This window comes from Macadamia integrifolia, chromosome 13 (assembly GCF_013358625.1).
Source record: "Macadamia integrifolia cultivar HAES 741 chromosome 13, SCU_Mint_v3, whole genome shotgun sequence".
Taxonomy (NCBI): Eukaryota; Viridiplantae; Streptophyta; class Magnoliopsida; order Proteales; family Proteaceae; genus Macadamia; species Macadamia integrifolia.
In genome coordinates, this window is record NC_056569.1 from 2,229,127 (window position 1) to 2,253,775 (window position 24,649).

The 24,649-nt window shown below is 39.1% G+C and overlaps 4 protein-coding genes across 4 annotated transcripts; 1 reads left to right on the forward strand and 3 right to left on the reverse strand.

Annotated features, from left to right (window-relative positions):
• Positions 1 to 1,120: 1,120 nt before the first annotated feature.
• Positions 1,121 to 2,901, reverse strand: LOC122059238 (anthocyanidin 3-O-glucosyltransferase 2-like). The gene has a single exon (XM_042621926.1). It carries the CDS (start codon positions 2,710 to 2,712, stop codon positions 1,225 to 1,227), a length of 1,488 nt encoding a protein of 495 aa, XP_042477860.1. The 5' UTR covers positions 2,713 to 2,901; the 3' UTR covers positions 1,121 to 1,224.
• Positions 2,902 to 6,716: 3,815 nt separating this feature from the next.
• LOC122059459 (anthocyanidin 3-O-glucosyltransferase 2-like) lies at positions 6,717 to 8,448 on the reverse strand. Its single transcript, XM_042622254.1, has one exon. It carries the CDS (start codon positions 8,363 to 8,365, stop codon positions 6,917 to 6,919), a length of 1,449 nt encoding a protein of 482 aa, XP_042478188.1. The 5' UTR covers positions 8,366 to 8,448; the 3' UTR covers positions 6,717 to 6,916.
• Positions 8,449 to 11,590: 3,142 nt separating this feature from the next.
• LOC122059241 (UDP-glycosyltransferase 71K1-like) lies at positions 11,591 to 13,289 on the reverse strand. The gene has a single exon (XM_042621929.1). The coding sequence runs from the start codon at positions 13,215 to 13,217 to the stop codon at positions 11,751 to 11,753; it is 1,467 nt and encodes a 488-aa protein (XP_042477863.1). The 5' UTR covers positions 13,218 to 13,289; the 3' UTR covers positions 11,591 to 11,750.
• A 7,995-nt stretch (positions 13,290 to 21,284) lies between these two features.
• Positions 21,285 to 23,211, forward strand: LOC122059951 (anthocyanidin 3-O-glucosyltransferase 2-like). The gene has a single exon (XM_042623049.1). It carries the CDS (start codon positions 21,456 to 21,458, stop codon positions 22,884 to 22,886), a length of 1,431 nt encoding a protein of 476 aa, XP_042478983.1. The 5' UTR covers positions 21,285 to 21,455; the 3' UTR covers positions 22,887 to 23,211.
• The last annotated feature ends 1,438 nt before the right edge of the window (positions 23,212 to 24,649 follow it).

Sequence of the window (24,649 nt, forward strand, 5' to 3'; positions counted from 1 at the left end):
ATGCTTCTACCAACTAGAATAGAGACGTTGTGCCAAGAGTCAGTGGATCACCACTTGAAACCTATCGATCACCCAGATAGCTATGGACAAGACCTGGATGATTATTGCTTAGGAGAGGATCTCAATCCTATTATGTATGGATCATATATATCATGGCCAATTCATTTGTAATTGTCTAAATGGCACCTCTAAATGTCCTTTGTCTCATCTCATAGACATCTTAAAGTCAATGATGAAAAATAGTTTTTTAAATAATTTAAAAGTGATTTATCATTGGTTGTCTTGCATAATTTTTGTGAGTACACATCTGAAGCAATCATATTTATCTTCTTCAGGAAAAGAAAAATGCTGCCAATCTGCATAGCGAAATGACATATCTACCCCCAGTGTGGGTGGAGAGATAGACATAGGAAGACACTAATGTACGTTATACAGTCGGACAGAAAATTCAATCCCAATATTTTTTTTATTCTAATAGGTTAAAGAAAACACGAATACAGATTATTTGATACCTAAAAGAGCATTAATAAAAAATGGTAAAAAATATATTTAGAAATAGAATAGTTCATCTAAACAATCCGCATGAAAAGGAGAAACGAGATTTTCTCTAGGGCAGGAATGCACCCATCGTGCATCCAACGTTGAGAGCCCTTTGGTTCAACCGTCCGATATGCAATAAGTGTATCGTCGTGCTAGAGAGGATCCGGTCCTAGAAAGGAATCTTCAAGCGATGCTTCTTTTTCTAAAGTTGTGTTTGGCAGCTAAGAGAAGAAAAGAAAAGAAAAGAAAAAAGTATAATTTTTTGTACTTTTTTCTTGGTTTAAGAAATTCTGGCATGTCCTAAACCAAGAGAAGATTCTTTTTTTAATTTCAAATATACATTGGAAATATTGAAGTTTTCTTTTGTTGCCAAAATAATAATAATAATAATCTTGCCAAAAACACAAGAAAATATAAAAAAACTTTTCTTTTCTTAATTACCAAACACACACATATATATATATATATATTATTTTTTTAATTTTCTTAATTTTCTTAATTTTCTCATCATTTCATTTTATTTCTATTCTTTTGTAGTTTCTTTTTTCTTTTCTTCTCTTGATTACCAAACACAGCATAAAGCCAGAGTAACAATGTTCTGCGATAATTATTTCTAGATCCTTCACATTTATTAAAATTGCACCTATATCACACATTTGGTTGAAACCACACAACTACAAGAGGTCATCCATCCGTGTTTAAAGTAGAAAAATTGGGACACACTTTGACCACAACTTCATTAGCTCTCTCATCCATCAGATCCTCAATCAAGCGTCCCAAAGAAGTAAAGGATGATCCACCGTCCATCAGAACCTGCCTACTCATCTCCCTTAACTCCTTGACCTTCTTCCTCACCTCACAGTCGGAATCCATCAAACACCTAACCGCTCTCTCCACCTCTTCCGCCATCACCAAATCATCCAATCTCAGCTCCACCACCAGTCCTCTCAACTCCTTTGCCATCTCGAACGCATTCAGATGCTGCTCCGCATACAGTGGCCAAGCTGCGATCGGCACACCGTACCACAAGCTCTCCAATATGGAATTCCATCCGCAATGAGACACGAATCCACCTATTGCATGGTGACCCAGCACATCTACCTGTGGGACCCATCCACATACAAACCCTCTCTTCGTCGTCCGATCTAAGAATCCCTCTGGCAACAGCTCCTCGAGATTCGTGTATTTTTTTCGACAATTTTGACCTGAATGATGTGGCTGGCACAATGACCATAGGAACCGGTGGAAGCTCCTCTCAAGCCCAACCGCTATCTCCTTCACCTGCGGTGGATTGAAGCTTCCCATGCTGCCGAAGCAAAGGAACACCACCGATGCCGTGGGCTGATCATCAAGCCATCTCTTTGTGCTCCGGAATTGGGTCCGTTCGGATTCCATGTGGATGAGACCCTGATGATCGAGCAACGGCCCAACCGGGTACACCGGTGGGTTTGAACCATCTAAGGGCAACGAGTGAACCGCGTAGGGTTCAAGCTCAGCAAATGTGTTTATGATAATCCCCTTCGCTTCCCTGAGCCTTCGGCCGTGGTAGACGGACCAGGTAAACCCGTCGTGGTTTTTGTGCCACAAAGATTCGGGCAAGACTTGGAAGGGAACTGAGTTGGTTAAACTTGGGATCATGAAGTCAGTCTCCGAGTCCTTGAAATCGGAGTGAATGCCGGCGTCAAGCGCAGGGAGGTGGAGTAAGAGACCCAGCAAACAAGCAGTAGATGCGAAAAAGATGTAAGAAGGGATCCCGAGTTCGGTGGCTACGTCGATCATGGGGGTGCAGAACATGTCGATGAATAATCCGGCTAGTCGACCTGGTTTGGAGTCGGATGATTCGGGAGTGAAGAAGAGTTGGGTGACTGTCGTCTTGACAAAGGGTTTGTAGTCCTCCATGAAAATGGAGAGCATGGCTTCTGGGCTCTGAGCCCTGTCGGGTGAAGGTAGTTCGAGGTGAGGCAGTTCGATGAAGCGGATTCCGGCGATTGAAGCAGAGAGAGATTGGATGCGAGCATTGACGTCTACGCTGGTAGGATACTTAATGATGAAAATGGTAACAGAGATGCAAGGTTCTCGCGCCATGAGGTGCTTGGCCAGCTCAATTGTTGAGACGATGTGACCTACAAACGGAATTGGAACGAAGACTAGCTCTACTCTTTTCTTACTCATGCTTGTTCTTCCTCTTCCTCCTCCTCCTCCGATGAAGGCTAGCTAGCTACAAAAAACAAAACTTCCAAGATGATAAGACCATAGGAAAATAATTGGGGCAGATTATTTTCCCCCCTGGAATTTAGCGGTTATTGGGGTTGTAGCCTGGGAAATGGAATCCCACAGGCAAGAGTGAAAAATTCCACCCCATTACCCTTACACATTTTTCTGTTTTTGATAAACATTACTTCTATATTTATATGTATCTAAAGTTATATCTTTTCAATCCCCAAAAAGAGTAAAGTTCCACCTATCGTTCCCTTGAGTCAGGATTAGGTACACGTTCGATGTCTAATCCACACATGGAACTTGTTCACTCTTTTCTTATAAAATAGGTTTTTACACTGACTAAATTCTATGTATGGAACAACCATCATAAAAAAATGGTTTTCGTATATGACCTGATCAAAGCCCCATTCTGCATTGATTTCTTAAAATCACCAAATTACCCCTCCATCTTGGTAAACCCATCGCTCTTCGTCCCCGGTCCCTGTCACTCATAGTCCCCTCTTACAACTTACCACCGACCCACCACCACTCCATGCTAGGGGTATCAACGGTCCGGGTTGGTGCGGTTTCGGTCCGGTTTCACCGGTTTCGGTGTGACTTTGGAACTAACCGAAACCGCCCCATTAAGGAATTATCGGTTTCGGTCCGGTGTCGGCTTCGGTGCGGTTTGGGTTCGGGTTGTACCGGTTTGGATTTATCAGGTTCATTTCGGTTTGGATCGGTTTTTTAAACCGGTATGGACCATTAGCTTGGGCACTTGGGCTTGGGCGCTTGGGCACTTGGGCTTGGGCAGTTGGGCTTGGGCACTTGGGTTTTGACAGGTTGAACTTGAATAGTTGATAAATGTTGGGCTTGGGCACTTGGGCTACTGTTGGTCCAGTTGGACACTTGGGGCCTTGGGCTTCTCCCACTTGAGAGTTGGCCCAGTTAGATTAATGAGTTTTAACTTTTAAGTCCGGTTTTATATCGGGCCGGTTTGGATCGGTTCCGATTTCGGTGCACATTTCCGGTGTTTCAGGTGGCCCAATGGTCTAACCCGAACCGAACCGAGACCAGATTCAATTTTAAATACAAACCGAAACCGGCCCGATAAGCCACCGGTTCGATTTGGATCGGGCTTAATCGGTTCGGTCCAGTCCGATTTAACCGGTCCGGTTTAGATATTGACACCCCTACTCCATGCCCCTTCTTAATCCCCAATTCCTTTCCAGTCATAGTCCCTACAAGTTGATGATTGGTCTCTATTTTTCGCTTAATTACTTTTTTTAGATTCCGAAGGGTAATTGCAGCGCAAACAACAGTGTTGTTTGATTTTGGAAAAAGGCACTTTTCTTTGTTTCTTTATTTATGAAGAAGACACTCTTTTCATTTCTCTTTTTTTATTTTATTGTGAATGCCAAAAGCTAAACCAAGGGGACCCACGGTAGGTTTTTTTTTTTTAAAAATCTAGTTTTTCTAAGGGCATGTATGTTGAATGAGAATCTAATTCATGGTGGCCCTATCACGGTCGTGTACACTAGGGGTAGAAAGGTGAGGAGTAATGAGGGTGACATCTATGCCATCTTATCATTCAGCCGAACTTTGTCACCTAAAAACAGAAGCTTCCATATGACAATTATCAACTTGTGTCGTTTCAAACAATAGTTAAAATGTGAACTTAGATGTAGTAGCTTATTTGAATCTTGGAATGAATTCATTAGCCTTCCTACTAGCCAAGCCTATATTAGAGGATGTCCTTCGATTACAATCCTTTCTTGAGTCTTCTATTTTTTCTTTTATTCCAAGGGAGCTTATTAGTTTTGTTGACTCCGTAGTAGAGAGGGCAATGTCTATGATAAGCACAATAGTCTAACAATTTTATAATTCATAGATCTAAGATCAATGATTGGCATTCACAAGTTTTTCCATTCCTTTGAATAAATTTACTTTCAAACAAAAAAAAAAAAAATCACATATAATGCATCGACATCCATCAGCCAAACAATGCCACAATTTGGAAAGTATCGCAATGGCCGATGTGTCCAGACATAAAGATACGTCAAATGACACCCCACCTTGTGAAATCTAAAATCCCCACCCTATGTTTATGCCAATATATAGCCTATACAACCGTACTTTTCCCTTTCTCATTTTTAATAAACTCCCCACACTTTTGTTGGATGCTAACACTGCAGAAGTGATTAGATTGCAGTAAAAATAGACAACATAATCCAAAAAGAAGAGGATAAAACAACAATTAAAAGGAAAAAAGAGAATTACTAATTCTAAGAACACATCGAAAACAACATTAATTCTGTTTTACTTCATGTAATTTTCTTTTTTGTGATTAACCATCAAATTGTGACGAACTTTGACACCAACTTTCCCAGCTAGCTCTCATCCATCAGATCCTCAATCAAGCGTCCCAAAGAAGCAAACGATGATCCACCATCCATCAGAACCTGTCTACTCTTATCCCCTATTTCCTTGACCTTCTTTCTTTGACACAAGTTTTTTTCCGACTATTACCGCCCCAGCCAGCCTTCCTCCGACGACTCTAGCTCCGGCAAGGTAAGTAAATTATTGTAGTAAAGTTCTTTCTTCCCATCTCTATGTTTTGATTTTTTTTTCTCTACATATATGTGGTGTGCGAGGTAACATCGATCTAGCTAGTGAACGTAGCAACTGTATGGATGTGGCTGGAAAAACATGTGGGATGGCCATGTAGGGTGGGAAACTGATGCGTGTTTAGTCGGTGAGATTACATGTGATTTTACCACTTGATTGCATTTTTGGACATTAATTGGTTGCTTGGAATTGAAATTTTACACTTCTAGTTCTCTGCATCTTCAAGAACCACTTTGATTTAGTAGTTGCAGGAAAAGGGAACCAATTGAATTTGAATGGCAACTAGTTGTAATTAAATTTGATGAAGATGGTCACTACCCTTTAGAGGTGGCCAATTACTAGTAGTTTTCGTGAGCATTATAAAGAAAGCTTGCTTATCAAACAACCCTCTAATGACTTGTTCTTACAAGTCCACCCTTTAATGACTTGTTATTACCTTCGTGATAGCAGATGGTTCTCTGTAGTATGTAGAGACTAAATTTACGCCAACATGCTCTATCTCTCTCTCTCTGCCCCAAAGATCATGTTCTACAGTTCCCATTGGTTGGCTCCCTACCTCTAATGGATCAGAGCTAAGAGTGTCATTCCCAAGCCCACACCAATTAGATCGATCACACCCGATATGCACCCATTAGTAAATGTGGTCCGTTAAATTCGGTGTGATTTGGTCTCAGGGCGAGTCATAATCGGGGATTCCTCTAATCGGGTGAGTTTTTGCCTCCCTACAGCTGAAATGGATCGAGCAATAGGTTGTGTTCGGACAAACATCCTTAGCCCTAGGATGCATTTTTACTACTTGTCGCATTCTTGTGCATCACTGTATCTGATCATCGTGTCAAAAGCCTCCCTGTAGAGGATGTTTTTCCCATTATTTGAGCGAGGATGATGGGAACGACGACGCCTGCACTTTCGTTGGGACCGAATAATAACCGAACACTATACCAAAAAATAAAATGAACAAAGCTTGATTCTGTTAGAGTACTGATGAACACAATTATGTGTGAAATCTAGGGTAATAAAACATGCATTTTATATATTTAGAATGGAACTATCTTGGGTTTTACTCTCTTTTTGCAGATTTTGTATTTTAAAGACTTTAAGTATTATCGGGTGTCATATCTTTTCAACAACAATTACTTAGTATCAAGAGGTCTTAAGTTCGAATCTCATGGTTGTCTTTTTTTGGAGAATTTTATTAAAGATTTCCTATTTTTCACTCACTTAAAGCACTAAGGGCATGGTTTCGATCGATCATTTTTTTTTAAGTACATTTTTCTATTGTTTTATCCCTAAAGTAATATGAACAAACCGATCTAGATCGGTGAGACCAATATCAACATGATACGATCGATTCAGTAAATATAATACCGAATATTTGAAACCATGGTAAGTATAATTTTATGGTGGAGGATGGAAAATTTAATCACACCAGTCACATCAATGTAATGCATAACCATACACGTGGAATAGAATCGAAAAAATTAGGATCAGGGATCGATTAAGCTCGATATCATTCTATTCCATTTTATAGAGCAAAAAAAAATCTTTGTCACCTCTCATCCATCAGATCTTCAATCAAGCATCCCAAGGAAATAAATGATGATCCACCGTCCATCAGAGCCCGCCTGCTATTCTCCTCTATGTTCTTGACCTTCTTCCTTACCTTACAATCAGAATCCATCAAACAGCTAACCGCTCTCTCCACCTCCTCCGCCATCACCAAATCATCTCCTCCTCTGTAATCCAATCTGAGCTCCACCACCAATCCTCCTAACTCCTTTGCCATCTCAAACGCATTCAGATGCTGCTCTGCATGCAGTGGCCACGCTGCGATGGGCACACCGAACCATAAGCTCTCCAATATGGAGTTCCATCCGCAATGAGACACGAACCCACCTATCGCACGGTGACCCAACACATCCACCTGTGGGACCCATCCACACACCAGCCCTCTCTTTGTCGTCCGATCTAAGAATCCCTCCGGCAACACCTCCTCTAGATTCGTGTATGCTGTAGGAGAAACTTCTCCTTCCTGAGGTGGCTGTCGCAATGACCATAAGAACCTGTGCCCGCTCCTATCAAGCCCAACAGCTATCTCCTTCACTTGCGGTGCACTGAAGCTCCCCATGCTGCCGAAGCACAAGAAGACCACCGATGACGTGGGCTGGTCATCCAGCCATCTCTTTGTGCTCCGGAATTGGGTCCGATCGAATTGCGAGTGGATCAGACCCTGGAGATCGACCAACGGCCCAACCGGGTACACAGGCGGAATTGAATCATCCAAAGAGAACGAGTGAACCGCGTAGGGTTCAAGCTCAGAAAATGTATTTACGATAATACCCCTTGCATCCTTGAACCTACGGCTGTGATAGGTGGCCCAGGTAAACCCGCTGTGGTTTTTGCTCCATAAACACATAGGCAAGAACTGTGGAGGGACTGAATGATTGAAACTCGGGATAGTTAACTCAGTCTCCGAGTCCATGAAGTCCGAGTGGATGTGGGTGTCGAGTGCGGGGAGGTGGAGTGAGAGTCCCAGGATGCAAGCGTTAGATGGGTAGAAGATATAGGAAGGGATCCCAAGTTCATTGGCCAAATCGATCATGGTGGTGCACGCCATATCGATGAATAACCCGGCGAGTCGATCTGGTTTGGCATCTGATGACTCGGGTGTGAAGAAGAGTTGGGTGAGTTTGTTCTTGACAAGGGGTTTATGCCCTTCTATGAAGGTGCATACCATGGCTTCTGGAGTCTGAGCCGTGTTGGGTGAAGGTAGGTCAAGGTGAGGCAGTTCGTTGAAGCGGATTCTGGCGACGGAACCAGAGAGAGATTGGATGCGAGCGTTGACGTCTGGGGTGGTGGGGAACTTTATGATGAGAATGGTAATAGAGATGCGATGGTCTCGAGCTATGAGGTTCTTGGCCAGCTCAGTCATTGAGACTATATGACCCATGAACGGAATTGGAAGAAAGACCAGCTCTACTTTTTTCTTACTCATCATTCTTCTTCTTCTCCTCACTCTGAGAAAAAGTCTTAGCCACAAAATACAAAACTTCCAAGAAAATAAAAAGGGGAAAAGATAATAATAGAGGCAATAATAATGAGTCCCCCTACAGTGTCCGCACAAATAAAGGTCCTTTTACATCGCTACAATCTCCCCTCCCCGAGTCTATTATCTTCAAATTTTTTTCTACATTTCCTAAAATTGGAATTTCCATTTTTTAAATGTCTCTTTCTTTTCCATCTCTAGGGAATAGTATTTTAAACTCTTCTATTTGAGATGGCCGATACCCATTCCTATACCGTGCACTAAATCCATATCCCATACGCTCTCTTTTAAAAAGTAGAAGAAATTATCCAAGAAATCTATTTCAGTTTCTTCAAGTATCTCAAATTTCAGTCTAGCTAACCTTCTGATCTCCATGATGCGTTTCCATTTACCTAATTGGAAGTTGCACATTTTAACACTCTGTCCTTAGCACAATTGAAAGGATAGTATCAATACTGATGTCTGGTACTAATTTCAAGCTTCAATCCAATTGATAAGGGCATAGAACAACGCCGCATCAAAGAAGAAAAACATAGTGGTAATAATTTTTTGTAAAACATATGTTCTTTTTATTTTTTGGCGTTAACGACGGGTATCTAAACCTTTCGTCTGACTAGTCTTGCGGATCCATACTGAACCCACAATTGCATGGATTGGATCATACCAGGTCCAATAATATATTTTCATATTAAAAGAGAAAAACCTATGATTTGATAGTTCAATTATATAGAACTAAAAATATGAAATAAAACATTTGCTTAGACAAAAATCTAACAATTCTTATTGTTTTATTCTTTGTCCATGCCATTCCGCTGATACAAGATTGCCTAACTATCAATGTTGATCAGCTTGTGTCGATATGGGTTGCTCGTATGGGATGATCCTATCCCAATATCTTAAGGTTGTATGAGAAACAACTTTGGGAGAGACTGGTGAGCAAGGTTTTAAGTAGCATTATCGAATTAGTTGAATCGTATCATAATCGGCCTGTCCGTATTAGATTGAAGGGCAGAATCGTCAAAAACCTTATTATTTTAATGAAATAGATAAAATCGACTAATCCATCGATACAAATAAGATGGGTATCAAAGTATTCTGTATTAGCTATCTGATTCGCGAGATTTTAAATCGATGTTGGTGAGAGGGAGAAAGAAGAAGGGCATGGGATTGATGTGATTTGTTAAATTTAAGGGGAAAAAAAAAAAAGAATATTTTATTTACATTGTTCAATTGATTGATAGTGTGTACATTTGTCAAAGACACAGTGGATATAAAAAGATTGTTTTGCCCCACTTTGTCAGCACCCTCTTAATGGTTGGTTGTAGGTGCTTGAAAAATTGAAAAGAAATGGGCTCTTGAAAAAGAAGATAACGATGAATACTAGCTTAATCTAGTTGTGGCAATTTCAGTTTGAAGAGTTAGCGTCCAAGGGATGAGGTTGCGAGATTGAACATTGCCATATGCATGTGTGAGTGGGTAGGTTACTATTAGCAAAAACACATTTAATTTTTTTTTTTTACCATTTAAAACACGTTTTGCCGTATGCTTCCAAAGATGGGAGAAAAAATGACAAACAAAAAGAATTCCCATTCCATGCACGTTTAAAACACGTTTAAAACATGTTTTCATAATTTTTTCGTTTTTTTAAGATTTAATTTGTTGAACATAATGTCTACTTAATTGACCATATCTCTTTCTTTCGAACTCTGCTCTATTTAATTCTCTCATTAATATGAAGATAACTCAATGGTCAACATTTTTCATGATAATATATTCAACTCAAATTTAATGCATAGAACCCAAAATTGAGGTACAAACTGATGCATTTGCTAAAAAGTGTTTAAAAGTTGATAACTCCTCACTCAAAGTAAACATGTATCACTTCCGGCTGTTTGACTATGTTGACAACAATGAACAACATCATAACCAAAACACTTTTGCTCAATAAGAATTTGGACATGTTTGGTGTATAAATTTATAATTGATGTTGGATGATATTCGATATTATGTCTTAGAACTTATAATGAATAATGGGATATACATGCATTAATGTTGGATTTTATAATTGTTTTGAACATTAGATGCTGATATTTATGTAATAATTCTTTAATTCAAATAATTATATTATCATTTTTTTTTTTATTATACACGTTAAGACCTGTACCTTCCATTTTTTACTGTTCTTTATTTTTTTGTTACCCTTTTTTTTTTTTTTTTTTTTTTTAATATTGTATCGTTCTTAATTTTTCACTATGTAAGACTCATACCATACGTCTGTTTCCCTTGTTTTGCCGTTCCCCTTCTTGCCATAGGTGGACAGACATAGGAGTAGGGCCCTATTAGCACCTTAGTAGACTAGCGGCCTTACTCAATGGGATAGTAGAAAAAAAAAGAAAAAAGAAAAAATAAAATCTAACTGCTTCAAGAGAGTATAGTAACCTAGAGATCTCTCCTTAGTCCTTATCCTTCTGTCCAGAAAACCTCACCCTCCGTCCCCACCTCCCACCCCCTCTCCTAGCCCCCACCTATAGCACACTGTGAAACATGTAGATCTAGTGTTGGCTTAACTTCCCTCTTATTAATGAATTTCTCTCTATTTATCGAGGACAGTATCTTTAATTTGCTGTAAAAAAATCCATTTCATTGATACGTGAATCACTCGAAGTTGTAAAATACAAGGCTTTGTCAACAACGGGGTGAAAGTGAAATATGATCAAGCTCAGAAAATTTTTCAAATTTATATTTCATTTTTTTTTTTTTTTGGTGGAATATCTTCAACCACATATCAAACTCAAAAATGAATATTGATGATCTTTCCTGCAATATAAGAGACAACCCATCATCACCACAAGCCAATCAGAGCCCTCTATTTTTCTCATGTGAGCATTGTTTGTTATAGCAAAAAATATTGGTTACAATAAAGTGAATACATATTCATATTTTTGCTTTAGAGGAACTATATTAAACATGGATCGCTTTAGAAGACATGATTTTATCTCATAGCACACCCTTGCGTCTAGACCTTCTAGATATAAAAGATGAAAAATAACCACGGCATCCCTCTTGATTGATGCTCAGACTTGAGTCCTCATTTGTCTAGGATGAGGACGCAAGGGCCACACTCTTGAAGACAAAACTTTCTTCTACCACCACTTTATCACTCACATATTCTTGAGATTGAATTCATAAAAGTATTATTTATGTCTAGGTTCAATTTAATACATGTATATATGCGCATCATATCAAACACTTTAGAAATAGAAACAAAAATCAATCCAAAGACATCCAGTTAAAAAAAAAAAAAAAAAAAAAAAAAAACCAATGTCACCAAATCCCACTATGATCCCTCCATTTTCTCAACGCATTCATCGAGTATATCCTTAATCAAGCATCCCAAAGAAGTGAACGAAGATCCACCATCCATCAAAGCCTTCCTACTCTTCTCCTGCATCTCCTTGATCCTCATCCTTACCTCACATTTGGGATCCATCAAACGCCTCACAGCTCTCTCCACCTCCTCTGCTTTCACTAAATCATCACCTCCTCCCCTATTATCCAACGTCAATTCCACCATTAACCCTCCCATCTCCTTCACCATCTCGAAAGCATTCAAATGCTGCTCTGCATACAATGGCCAACATGCGATCGGCACACCAAACCAAATGCTCTCCAAAGTGGAGTTCCACCCGCAGTGAGACACAAATCCTCCGATCGAACGGTGTCCCAGCACATCCACTTGTGGGATCCACCCACACACCAATCCTCTCTCAGCCGTCCGATCCAAAAATCCCTCTGGTAACACTTCCTTCACATTCGTGTAGTCCGAGGGACTATTAAACCCTATAGACGGCTGACGCAAAGACCATAGGAATCGGTGCCCACTCCGCTCAACTCCATGTGCGATCTCCATCACCTGCGGTACACCGAAGCTCCCACCGCTGCCGAAGCACAGCAACACCACCGAAGACGGTGGTTGATCGTCGAGCCATCTATTGATTCTCTCGAAGTTGGTCTGGTCTAATTGCGAGTGTATTTGACCCCGAAGATCAAGTAGTGGGCCGACCGGGTATACGGGTGGGGTTCGACCGGAGGAGGAAGACAAGAAGCTGATTAGATGTGGTTCGAGTTCGGAGAACGTATTTACGATAATACCCTTCGTTTCACTGAACCGCCGGCTATGGTAGAGGTACCAGGTGTACCCGTCTTGCCCTTTGCACCAGATTGGCATAGGCAAAACATGTGGGGGAACTGAGTTGACAAAACCCGGGATGAGCAACTCAATATCCGAGTCCTTGAAATCGGTGTGGATTTGGGTATCGAGGATTGGGAGGTGAAGCATGAGACTCAGAAGACCTGCAGTGGATGAAAAGAAGAGGTAGGAGGGGATGCCAAGTTCGTTGGCTACGTCAATCATGGAGGTGCAGAAGAGATCGATAACTAACCCGGCGAGTGGAGACTGAGTTTGAGACTCGGACGTGAAGAAGAGTTGGGTGATGGCATCTTTGACGAATGGCTTGTGGTTGTCTATGAAGATGGATACGCTGCCTTCAATGGACTGAGCCATTTCAGGTGAAGGAGGTTCCAGTTGAGGCAACTCCACGAAACGGATGCCGGTGACGACGACGGAAGCGGCAAGCGATTTGAGGAAAGTGTTAAAGGTGGGGGAATAAGGAGTCTTCATGAGAAGAATAATGATGGAAAGGCGATCATCTCGAGCAATCAGAAGCTTGGCAAGCTCAATTGCTGAAACTATGTGACCGACGGCCGGGGCTGGAACGAACACCAGCGATGCTTTCTTCGTCATTTCTTCTTCTTCTTCTTCTCGCTTCTCCTTCACTCGTTTGTTGTCTACCACCGCTAACAAGATAGGGAGTGGGAGGTGAAAAGATAACAATTTAAGGTAATGAGAGGGACCCATGATTTGGTCTCTAGTTATACCAAATTCAAAAGGGTGGTTGAAAATTCTTGTGCTTTCTACAGCCCTCCAATGATTTTTTTCTGATTTTTCCACACATTGAAGGGCTAGGATTGACTCATGTCTCGTCCATTATTTTTGTTTTTGTTTTTTTAAATAAAAACATTTTTTGTTTGGTATCATTTATGTACTTTATTTCTATTTGAAGAAATCAGTAGAATACGAAATTCAAAATGAGGCTAAAACCAATTTTTTATTCTGGCCAAAATTTATTTTTACTTTGTTTTCGCTCTGAACTTTAATCAGCGGGTGCTCTACCGATTAATAGAATACTTTGAATAAATTGAGTGTAGTAGAGATGGGAATATTGAGAGATTTGTGCGGTAAGATTAGAAGATATAAGGTAAGGAATGATAGTACTAGAAATGATTTGGGGATTGTACTAATTCAAGGCAAACTCCGTGACAGTCGGTTTAGGTGGTATGTCATGTCCAACGGAGACCTATGAAGGCCCTAGTAAGGAAAAGTGATCAGATTCAGGTGGAGGGAACTAGAAAATGTAGGGGTATACCAAAGATGACAATTAATGAAGTGCTCCGAAAAGATATACAAAGAGTAGGGCTCGACCCTTGTATGACTTCGGATAGAGTTTCGTGGAAGACGATGACCCGTGTTTCCACCCCCTATAGAGAGTGTTTCGATGATGTGTTTTTCTATACTGCTTTACCTTTTTTTCTCTTATCCCCAAGTTTTTTTTTTTTACTCTCTTTTTTATGTTTTTCTTTTTATTTTCTAATTTTCATATTGAACCCATGTAACGACCCCATTTAAATTGGAATAAGATTATGATTATTGTTGTTGTTCCCGTTTAAAAATAGAGGTTAAAATAGTAATTTTGCGTCTTCCTTATAAAACCCTTTGTTTTTCTGCTACTCTCTCATCTACCCGCGTTCAGCACCACAATAAACAGGTAAAGCACCGTGACACCCCCCCCCCCCCCCCCCTCCCTCTTTTCTCAGAGCCCGCTGTTCTCTCTCTCTCTCTCTCTCTCTCTCAAAACCTCACCTCGTCTGCTGGAAATAGGATAGGAAATTGTGGCTCCGGAAATTGGAGGTCCTCGTAAGTCGTAACAGATTTGGATCGTAGGAGAGAGGGGATTTGGCAGGCGATGCAGAGAGATTGGATGGGGAAATAGTGAGGGGTATGGGCTCAAACAGGGCAGGATTGTGACGTCTGCTGCCAGGATTCAGATAATAATGGGGTTGAGGGTTTCGGGCTTCGGGCACTCGCGGGGTGCGGGCTCAAACGGGGCAGAGCTTCGGGCACTTGGATCATGGGTGCTGCTGGTGGCTTCTGATTGTTGTGAGAGGTTCAATGTCTTTACTTTTTGTATCCATACCCATCTTCAAGAATATTGACGTTTGTGACCTCTGAGATATCAAGTAGTGCTGATGAAACAATTCAGTGAGAAATTCTGAATTCCTCATCAGCCATGGTTGAACACGAGAATGTAGGTCATTCATCTTTGTCAAATCTAGTTGGTGGGTACAGCTCGGTTGAAGTATTGGTATTATGTCGATTGTCTTGTATCAATATTGACTGAGATCGATCTTCGATTCTTGATCAATTTGAATTAATTATACGTATCGTTTCAAGAGTAAAATAGTAAAAAAAAAAAAAAAAAATGTACTGAAAAGCAAAAGGCAAAAATGGTTGATATCCACTGATCCTCTCTAATGCTGATTCGAATTGAATCGATATTGACACAAAACCATATTGGTACTGAGAATTAAATCCATGATAGAACTTTTGAGAGAGAGAGAGAGAGAGAGAGAGAGAGAGAGAGAGAGAGAGAGAGAGAGAGAGAGCTGTGCACGGTGGTGTCCTCATTAGTCTTTATGGCCATACTTTACTGCTTTGTTGTATTCTTTTCTCATTTTTTTTTGTGTGTAGACTCTTCTCATCTTTCGCTCTTCTACAGTAAACAAGCTATGTGGCAAACTTTCTCCTCATATGTATGTTTATTCAACACATAAACATACCAAATTTATTTCTCATTTTACAATCTGTTATGTCTTATAGTTTAGACGATTTTTATATTTAGATAAAAAATGATTTTAATTTTTTTTTAACAAATAGATGATAAATAATTAAAAAAAAAAAAATACCAGTATGGCCCAAAAATAAAAAGATTCCAATATGGCCTAATTATAGATGATTTGCATTGTTGGGGAAGGTGAGGCAGGTACAAATGATGTATAGTAGAGAAGGGAGCAAGCACTAGTGGAGGCGCCTCAAAAAACGTGTGATGCTAAGTTTGACCCCTCTTATCATCTTGGAGTCATTTACACGAGAGGTGTTAGTGTTCTTCAATGCTTTTGGTGAAAGTTGAATAATTTTCATTCAACTCCGATATGACCTAATCACTGTAATTGTGGGGTCATGATCATTATGGGTCAGAAAAAGAAAAAAGAAAAAAGAGCAGGTAGTAGTCATGGTTTAAAACTTTAAGTGCAAGGTATTGGATCTCGATCTAGCTCCTCTATGGCTGAACGTCATGTGCAGGATTAATACTTTTGGTATCAATTTAGGTATTGGTTTAAAAAAATATATGTGAAACATTTCATAAATATCCAAAAAAATCCTATAAGCAATACGATTAATTGAATATGGGTTGGGCCAAGTATCGGATCTGGATTGGAGGATTAGGTGATCCAATCCACTGATTCCTATCATGGTTTTAAAAATTGGATTGGATTGGTTAGTATTAGATGGATTGAAACAGTATTGGCCTTGATGGATCCCCAATGAATTGATTTTTCTGATCTTGATACACATGTATGGACCTGGGAATAATAAAAAAAAAGATCTATTCGATACAGGCTAATCTAAGCTGATTCAGATTGATATTGAAACAATATCGATCTTGACCAATTCCATGATCTTGATTGATTCCATGACCGTCAAGTGGGATCCAAATTTTATGATGAGTATAATGGATAGCCCTATCCAGAACTCTTCCACTCAAGAGGATAAAAATGAGACCAAGTCAATCTCAGATTCTTTTATTGAGGATTGAATTATCCTTCCTTCCAAGGATAATAGCAGTATGATTTGGGGATACAAGATCTTGAACAATCTGTTCCAGTCTGTTTGCAAGAATATAGATGAAACAACGTTTGTGGGGCTCGGCTACCATATGTTTGGAAATATTTATTTATTTATTTATTAATAATTCAAACCCATTTCATGGTTTCATTCTACCAATCGAAACTCGTTGTTCCTGTCATATTTTGTTTGTATTGGATCTTTTCTTTGTTGGGGTTTGGGGGGGAAGGCACGCGACTGTGATGTATACGCCCCAACACACGACTGTGATGTGCACACTCTTCATAGGCTCTATCTTTTATCTCCTCCTTTACTAATGTGGATTTTCATTTACATGAATTGACATTCATTGAAACTTTTTTGCTCTAGGCATGTCTTATACCAATATCATGAGACGTTAAATTGTGATGTACATGTTTCGTCACATGCTCGATGTCTTATTCATTTTTTAATTATGTTGAGTTTTCATATATATGAATCAATATCCATTGAAACTCCTTTATCCTTGTAAATATATATATGATGCCAATATAAAGGGCAACAAATCAATCCTTTCTCTTTATTTTTTAAATCATACAAATAGATTGATTTTTTTTTTTTTTATTTCCCCCTTATTTTTTTTATTTTTTTATAAACAATCATACAAATAGTTCTCTTTAAAGTTTAAATTAGGGAATACTATAAGATTACCCACTTTTGGGTTTACGCTTTACCAAATTATCCACTATGGTTTTGAATTTACAAAATCACCCATTCTTCAATTTGATTTTACAAAGCTACCCAAAACAGAATCCCACTTTTACCCTCATATTTTTTTTACATTTTGACCACTGCCTCTAGCCTCCGCCTTCCCGCCCCCTCCCTTCTCTGCTACCCCACCCCTACTTGCCCACTCCACTTGGCAACCCCAATCCTCAACCCCCGGCCCATTTCCCTTCTCTCTCATATTAGAACGAAGCTCTTTTCTTCTCTGTTTGAATATTAGTCTCCGAGAACTTGAAAAATGTTCAGAAGAGTCTTCTTTGGGAAGAGGAAAACCGGATCTGTCCCTATATATCTCAATGTCTACGATCTCACTCCTATTAATGTATACGCTTACCACTCCGGTGTGCACTGTCAGCAATTTCTTCAATTTTCAGCTATGGATCCAATGTATGTGTGCTAGAATATAAAACTAAGTTAAAACTAAACCATCTTTCCCAAATCATAGATAGCTTAATTCACCCATTTTTATTGGTCATTCTCCTTGTATATGAACAGAACTCATGGGTTTAAAGTTTTGGTTAGACATGTAACCCTTAGGTTCACTGCTCACTTTCAATTTTTACCCAATTGAAATTAGCCCCATGGAAATATAAATCATGATAAATTTCAAGATTACAAAACAAGTACACAAGACTATGAGAGGATGCATGAGCAGATTGGAGGGTAGATGATTGAATTTTTGTGCAACTCAACAATAGCTAATCTTGTTTGTACTATTTGATATAGGCAGGTATTACGTGTCTCATGAATCATGGGTTTATTGGGTGGCTACAATGTATGAAATTAGTGAGTTAGTAGAATTATAGATCATGGGTAAGAGTTACAATCCGATAACTACTTTAAATTTGTATTTAAGTAATCAAAGAGATGGAATAGAGAAAAAGTTAAAACCCAATTAAGTTCTCAAGAGATAGAAGGCCAGCTCCCTCCTAATTAGCCAAGACGTGGGCTCAATTAAACCAAATTTCTATTGGTGAAAACCTAATTAACCACGTAGTGGACTAATGCCCGGTTTGAGAACAGTTTTGGGTGAAGAGCCATGAAACAATTTATAAACTCAATATATAAATTTTATACATAAATAAAAATAAACAATCTCATTAATAATTTGGATTCGATGAATACAAATATTCAATAATTTTTCCCTATTTTTTCTCCATCTAATTTATTTTCATCTTTATTAATTTTTTTCGCCACCTTTTTCTCATCTTTCTCTTTGAGCTCGTATCAACTATCAACAGGATTTAGAGCGAAGGGTGGAGGGAAGTCAGAAGAAGTTCGGACAGTGGTAAAGGAAGGCCCCTTCCTTCTAGATGAAGAGGGAGTGTGTTGGAATTTAGGAGTGTCTTGGAATTAATCTCATTGGCTCTGAGGAGGGACTAGTGGATTCCATGCATGACAGTACCAAGAGAAAAAGAAGATCAATAATACACCACTGGGTTCCACAAGCAAACTATTATTATGAGGATCCCCACCCATTGTACTGTAAGATCTCAGGGATCAATTTTCATCAGACTTCCAAATGAGTGCTGTAATGGCTATACTCATCAAGAAAACCTTTTATTATTATTTAATACAGCATAAAAAAAAAAAAAAAAAAAAAAAAAAAAAAAAACTGAAAAGGGGCCACATGCATGCAATCACTAAAGATTAATGCCTCGCTTCATAAAATCTATGGCTTATGATGTAATCATGCAACACAGGTAACTGCTGCTCACTAACAATGGCCACATGCATGCATACGTACCCCACTCACCCAACAGAGACTGAACATATTTTCAAATATTAATTTGGAATATGTTTTTTTTTTTTTTAAATTAATAATTTGGAATGCCTTTTCTTAAAGATTGATGAAAAGTGAGGACATATATTTTGAATTCACGTGCTCCGCAATGTAGGTACAAGATTCCAATCCACCACTTACTCAATAAATAATTCAACTTTTTCAGATTTTTTTTTTAATATTCAACTTTATCACCATTAATCCTTGTGGTTAGGAGCCCAATAAATTATATATACTGAAAATAATTGACAGATATAAGAATTAGAATATCAAAATTGACCCAAAAAAAATATCTAAAATTTTATTTTATTTTTCTTAACGAGGAACCCTTCGACACTATCCGATTTACGATTTAGGCCCAAGGGTAATCTTTGATAATACGTAACTCGTGTCCAATTTACGATTTAGGCCTAAGGGTAAACTTCGATAATACATAACTCGTGTGATAAATTAGTCAAAAGGAGACTCAAATTGGAGACGTATGTTAACACACATCGTCTTTGGACCTGGGTGGAGCTACACTCAAGGCGTCTCTTTAGTATAACACTGTTTTCTTACATTGTAGGTAAAAGTATGTTGTTTCACAAACATGTAACCTTCTTTTGAAAACCATTTTTTTTATTCCCAAAAGTTCTTTAAATTAGGATAAATAAAGGTTTTTGAAATAATTTAAATGTATATTTACCATTATGTCCTTCTCAAGAGCTGTGATTGTCTTGTGCCTTTTTTTTTTTTATTACACAAGTTACAAGTGAATTGACAAGATTTTACCTTAATTGGTAGAAAAATGTATAATACTAAAGCTTAACTCAACTCATCAGTATCCCAAATAAATGGGATTCACTACAAGAATTCTTTTTCTTCAATAAATTTTATTCGAAGCAATAAAAAAAATATAAATTATGGGACAGTACTTTCTATTTGCCAAAGGCCCCTGTGCTTGCGTACAAAGGTGCACATCTTCAGGAGGGGCACGATAGTCATTGTGTGATCCTTGTATCTACAGACCGGGGATCTTTCGTAGACAAAAAATTTTATTCCATAATTTAACACCTTAAGAGGTATCAATAAAAAGATCCCTAATATATCAGTCAGGGATATCCACTGGCTATAGCTAGGGATAGAAAAATCTAGTATCTCTCATTTGATAGTTATGCCACGACAAGGACTTCCGAGTTTACGGATCGTACCAAGTCGTTGCCCACCAACTATGATACCCCCTTGGGTTGTTGGCCATTAATACTTAATACACATAGTTTGCAATAGTCAACACAAACATGACCCATTAAACCCGTTCTCCGGTTGGATTTTTTAAGTTAGTAACCCATATATTAATCCTTACCAAAAAAAAAAAAACCCCCATACTTTAATATTTTTATTAGTCTTCTATTCACTTTGTTTTATATTATTTCATGTCATTTCCTCCTATTTATACCGATCAAAGATGATCCATTCATCCCTTTAAACTCGTGGTTCCTGTCATTTTTCTACATGTTAGGATTTTTTTTTTAAGGGTGGGCTGGAGGGTAAGGTGGCTCACGACTGCATTGTATACACCCGGCACGCCATTACGACGTATACATTTTTTAATAGGGTATTTTTATTGAGTGTGGATCAAGTTATCGTATAAGAATTATTCTTAATAGAGTTTGACCCACATAGATGAAACCCACCACAGGGTTTTTCCATGGATGGATTCCGTGTGAATCAATCCCATACGAGAGTGATTCTCGAGTATCTGATCCGCTATCCTTTCTCTTCTCTCCCCGTTCACTGGAACTCTTTCACTCTCTTAAAGCACATATGATGTCAATATAAAGGGGCATGTGACTGTGGTATACTCCCTAAAAGCTCTCTTTTCTCTCCTCACTTAATGAGATGGATTCCCCTACATATGAATCGACATCTATTGAAACCTATCTACCTCTAGATGTGTATGATGCTAATATAAACGATAGTTTATCACTCCCTATCTTGTTAAGTTTTTATTTTAATTCTACAAATAGTTCACCTGTATAAAATACTCACATGAGATTCGTGTAATCCTTCTCCATAGTAGATCCAAAACACAATTTGAAACCATCTCCTGGTGACCCATTACCACAAGCTAGTTTACTTTTTGCAACCACTACATCCAGCATTTGGAGCTATCTCTCTCGCTTTTGACTCTTAGAAGTTGAATGACATTTAAGTAACAAGAACGAACGGTAGAAGATCCATTCTTAGGTTCATAAAAAGGTTTGGATAAGATGAATTGAGGTATCTTTTACTAAAGACAGCTGAGAGCTTACTTACTCCCATTATGTTTCTTCTAAGCCGACCACCCACACAATAAACTTCCATATTTTTACAGGTTTTCCTAAGAAAACCATTCCCCTAACGACAAAACATCCTTCAAGAATACCACATAAATCAGACCCAACCTCGCATCTTCAACTACAAACTTACTATATTTTAAAAACAAAACACAGATGAAGAAAGCAGAACTGGTTTTCCTTCCATTGCCGGAAACCGGTCACCTTGTTTCAATGGTGGAGCTTGCAAGGCGCCTAGTTGATCAGGATGATCGCTTCTCCATCACCTTCATTAACACGGCTGCACCGTTTGGTAGCACAACCATTGCTGACATTGAATCACTTGGCAACTCCGTAGCTGATACTGGGATATCCTTCATCAATCTTCCTGAAGTCACCATTGACAAACCTGCATCACAAGACCACACAGGAGCTCTATTCATAGAAAACCAAAAACCCCACCTCCTACATGCCATCACCCAACACGTAAATTCCAAATCAAACTCCAACTCGGTTCAACTTGCAGGCTTTATTGTCGACTTCTTCTGGGTAAGCATGATTGATGTAGCAAACCAACTAGATGTTCCAACTTATATGTACTTCACCTCTGGTGCAGCAACACTTGGTGTCCTCCTCCATTTTCCAACCCTCCATAACGAAATCATGACCGAGTTGAAGGACTATAAGGGTGAGTTATTGATCCCAAGTTTCTTCAACCCGGTTCCCCCATCTGTGCTGCCCAAGGTGTTTTTGGACAAAACTACTGAAGCATATGCTTGCTTCCTCTATTACAGTCAGAGGATGAAAGAAACAGCAGGTATTATTGTAAATACTTTCACTGAGCTTGAATGCCATGCAATGAACTCATTCCATGATGGCCAAACTCCTCAGGTCTACCCTATTGGACCGTTGCTCAATCTCAAGGGTCATTCTGGGTCTAACGAGGCCAAAGAAGAAAAGATTATGAAATGGCTCGATGATCAGCCTCCATCTTCAGTTATCTTCCTATGCTTTGGAAGCAGGGGGTCATTCAGTGAAGCCCAGGTAAAAGAGATCGCACTTGGGCTTGAGCAGAGTGGGCACCGCTTCTTGTGGTCACTGCGTAGGCCACCAAGCGCCGGGAATGGTCCTGGTACCACCAGTGATTTCACATATCTTGAGGAAGTCCTGCCTGATGGGTTCTTAGGTCGGACGGAGGGGAGGGGGCTGATTTGTGGATGGGTCCCGCAGACAGCAATACTGGCTCACCAAGCAGTTGGAGGGTTTTTATCTCACTGTGGATGGAACTCCATATTGGAGAGCTTGTGGTATGGTGTACCGATTGTTGTCTGGCCACTTTACGGAGAACAGAAACTCAATGCATTTGAGCTGGTTAGGGAGTTTGGATTAGGGTTTGACATGGGGTTGACCATGAGGACTGATGAAGGTGCTGTGGTGACAGCAAAGGAAGTGGAGAGAGGGGTGAGGTTAGTAATGGATTGTCATGATAGTAAGGAGGTGAGAAGAGTGAAGGAGATGAGAGAGAAGAGCAGAATGGCTGTTATGGACACTGGATCTTCCTTCGATTCATTGAGGCAGTTGATCAAGGACATCATGGATAGGTTCTGATGGTGGTGATGGTAGTTGGTCCCACTCAAGCAAAAAATTTACACCATCAACCTTTTGTCTTAACCATGTGGAGGATGTGGGCTGAATGGGTATTTGAAGATAATTGGAGATATGTATAACTCAGTTTCTGATCAATACAGAGCTTATTTATTGGTGATTAGAATTGTTATATGTTAGAAGTCCATGTTATCTGCTTTCATGTTTATGACTTTTGTGTAGATTTGAGTTCTGCTTTGGTTTGCTTCTGTATGGAAAGATTTGATGGTTATAATTTTATTGTGTTTCTATGCAACACTTCAATAAAATCCTTTATGTTTCTTATCTATGTTGCTTATCTATAGATAGATAGATGGAAAGAAAGATAGATAAAAATGTTGAATCCAGTGATCTAACTAAACTGAAAGATAGAATACTGTTCAGCTATCACATTTTTCTAGGTGTCACTGACAGTTTCTCGGCTGAGATTTGGAGTATAATTAAGGGCATTTCTCTTGCTCGTGAAAGCACTTTTAATCACCTTTGGATAGAGTCAGATTCCTCTGCAGTGGTTGGCCTTTTCCACCATAGGCTTATTCCTTGGTTTGTTTGTCAAGAATGGAGCCACCTTCTCAACTATTTAAATAGCATTACTTGGAAGATCTCACATTGTTACAGGGAAGCTAATCCGATTGCGGATTATTCAAAGATGTAGCCAAGACTGGGACCTCTTCTGACGATGTAATCCTCCCTCATAGTATCATGAGCGAGCTTTTTTTAGATGAGGCAGGAAGAACGAGATTTAAATTTATGAGATAGCAGTAGTGAGTCTCCGCTGATGGCAATGTCGAAGGTGGAGGCTCGCTTCTGGCTCTTAGGTTGTATTATATTTTGTTTCCTTTTCTTCTCTATTTTTAATACATATTCTGACCTTCTAGCGAAAAAATAAAATACTAAACTGACATAAGCTGCCACCTCTTCAAAATCATGTAAATATTAATTTCGTCGGCAGCTATGGAGATGAGGAGGCTATTGGCTTCTCATTAGGCACTCACATAGTATCTGTTTGACAGGAAGAGGAATCTCTCATTCATTTACAGGATCAACAACCATCTAGTGAGTGAATTTCTCTAATACTCGAACCGAATGACCTGCTTAAATCACAGACAAAACATTTGAACTCTGAAAAATTAATCCAATCAACAAAGAAAACTCCACCCACTTTCAGCATCTACAACCTCCACCAATTTACATCATCAATAGAAACCAACCATCTAGAGTGTCGAATTTGGTTTTCCTGTAAGTCTGGTCAATCGGGTATCTTAAGAAAGAGGGGTTGGGGATTTGAAGTGCTAACAAATTTCTAAACTAAGCTTACGTATTTGATTATGGGAGAAAATTTGTAAAAAATTATAAAACAGTAAGCTTAACAGAAAACTGATTATCATGCATGTCTTACATAGCACATTTATCTGGGTGTGAAACAATGAGAGGGAAAGCAGAGGTAATCTCTCTCTCTCTCTCTCTCTCTCTCTATAAACATATAACTGTAAGATCCTGTTCATAAGATTTAGAACTTCTGATGCATAGCTGGGGTTAGACTCTCAATGCTCTGTGCTGCAACCAATTTTGTAGCTAATTAATCTCCAACACTACAACCCTATTTCATCAAAAAATAGGCAGTGTTACCCAGGATCTGACATTTCCACCTAATATATTTCAATTAATGCAACATGCTCAAGATTATCTGATGGCATAATCTTGCAGAATCCTCTATTTGTATTGCC

Coding starts and splice junctions, on each gene's coding strand:
- LOC122059238 (XM_042621926.1), bottom strand. CDS start 2,712: ATGAGTAAGAAAAGAGTAGAGCTAGTCTTCGTTCCAATTCCGTTTGTA.
- LOC122059459 (XM_042622254.1), bottom strand. CDS start 8,365: ATGATGAGTAAGAAAAAAGTAGAGCTGGTCTTTCTTCCAATTCCGTTC.
- LOC122059951 (XM_042623049.1), top strand. CDS start 21,456: ATGAAGAAAGCAGAACTGGTTTTCCTTCCATTGCCGGAAACCGGTCAC.
- LOC122059241 (XM_042621929.1), bottom strand. CDS start 13,217: ATGACGAAGAAAGCATCGCTGGTGTTCGTTCCAGCCCCGGCCGTCGGT.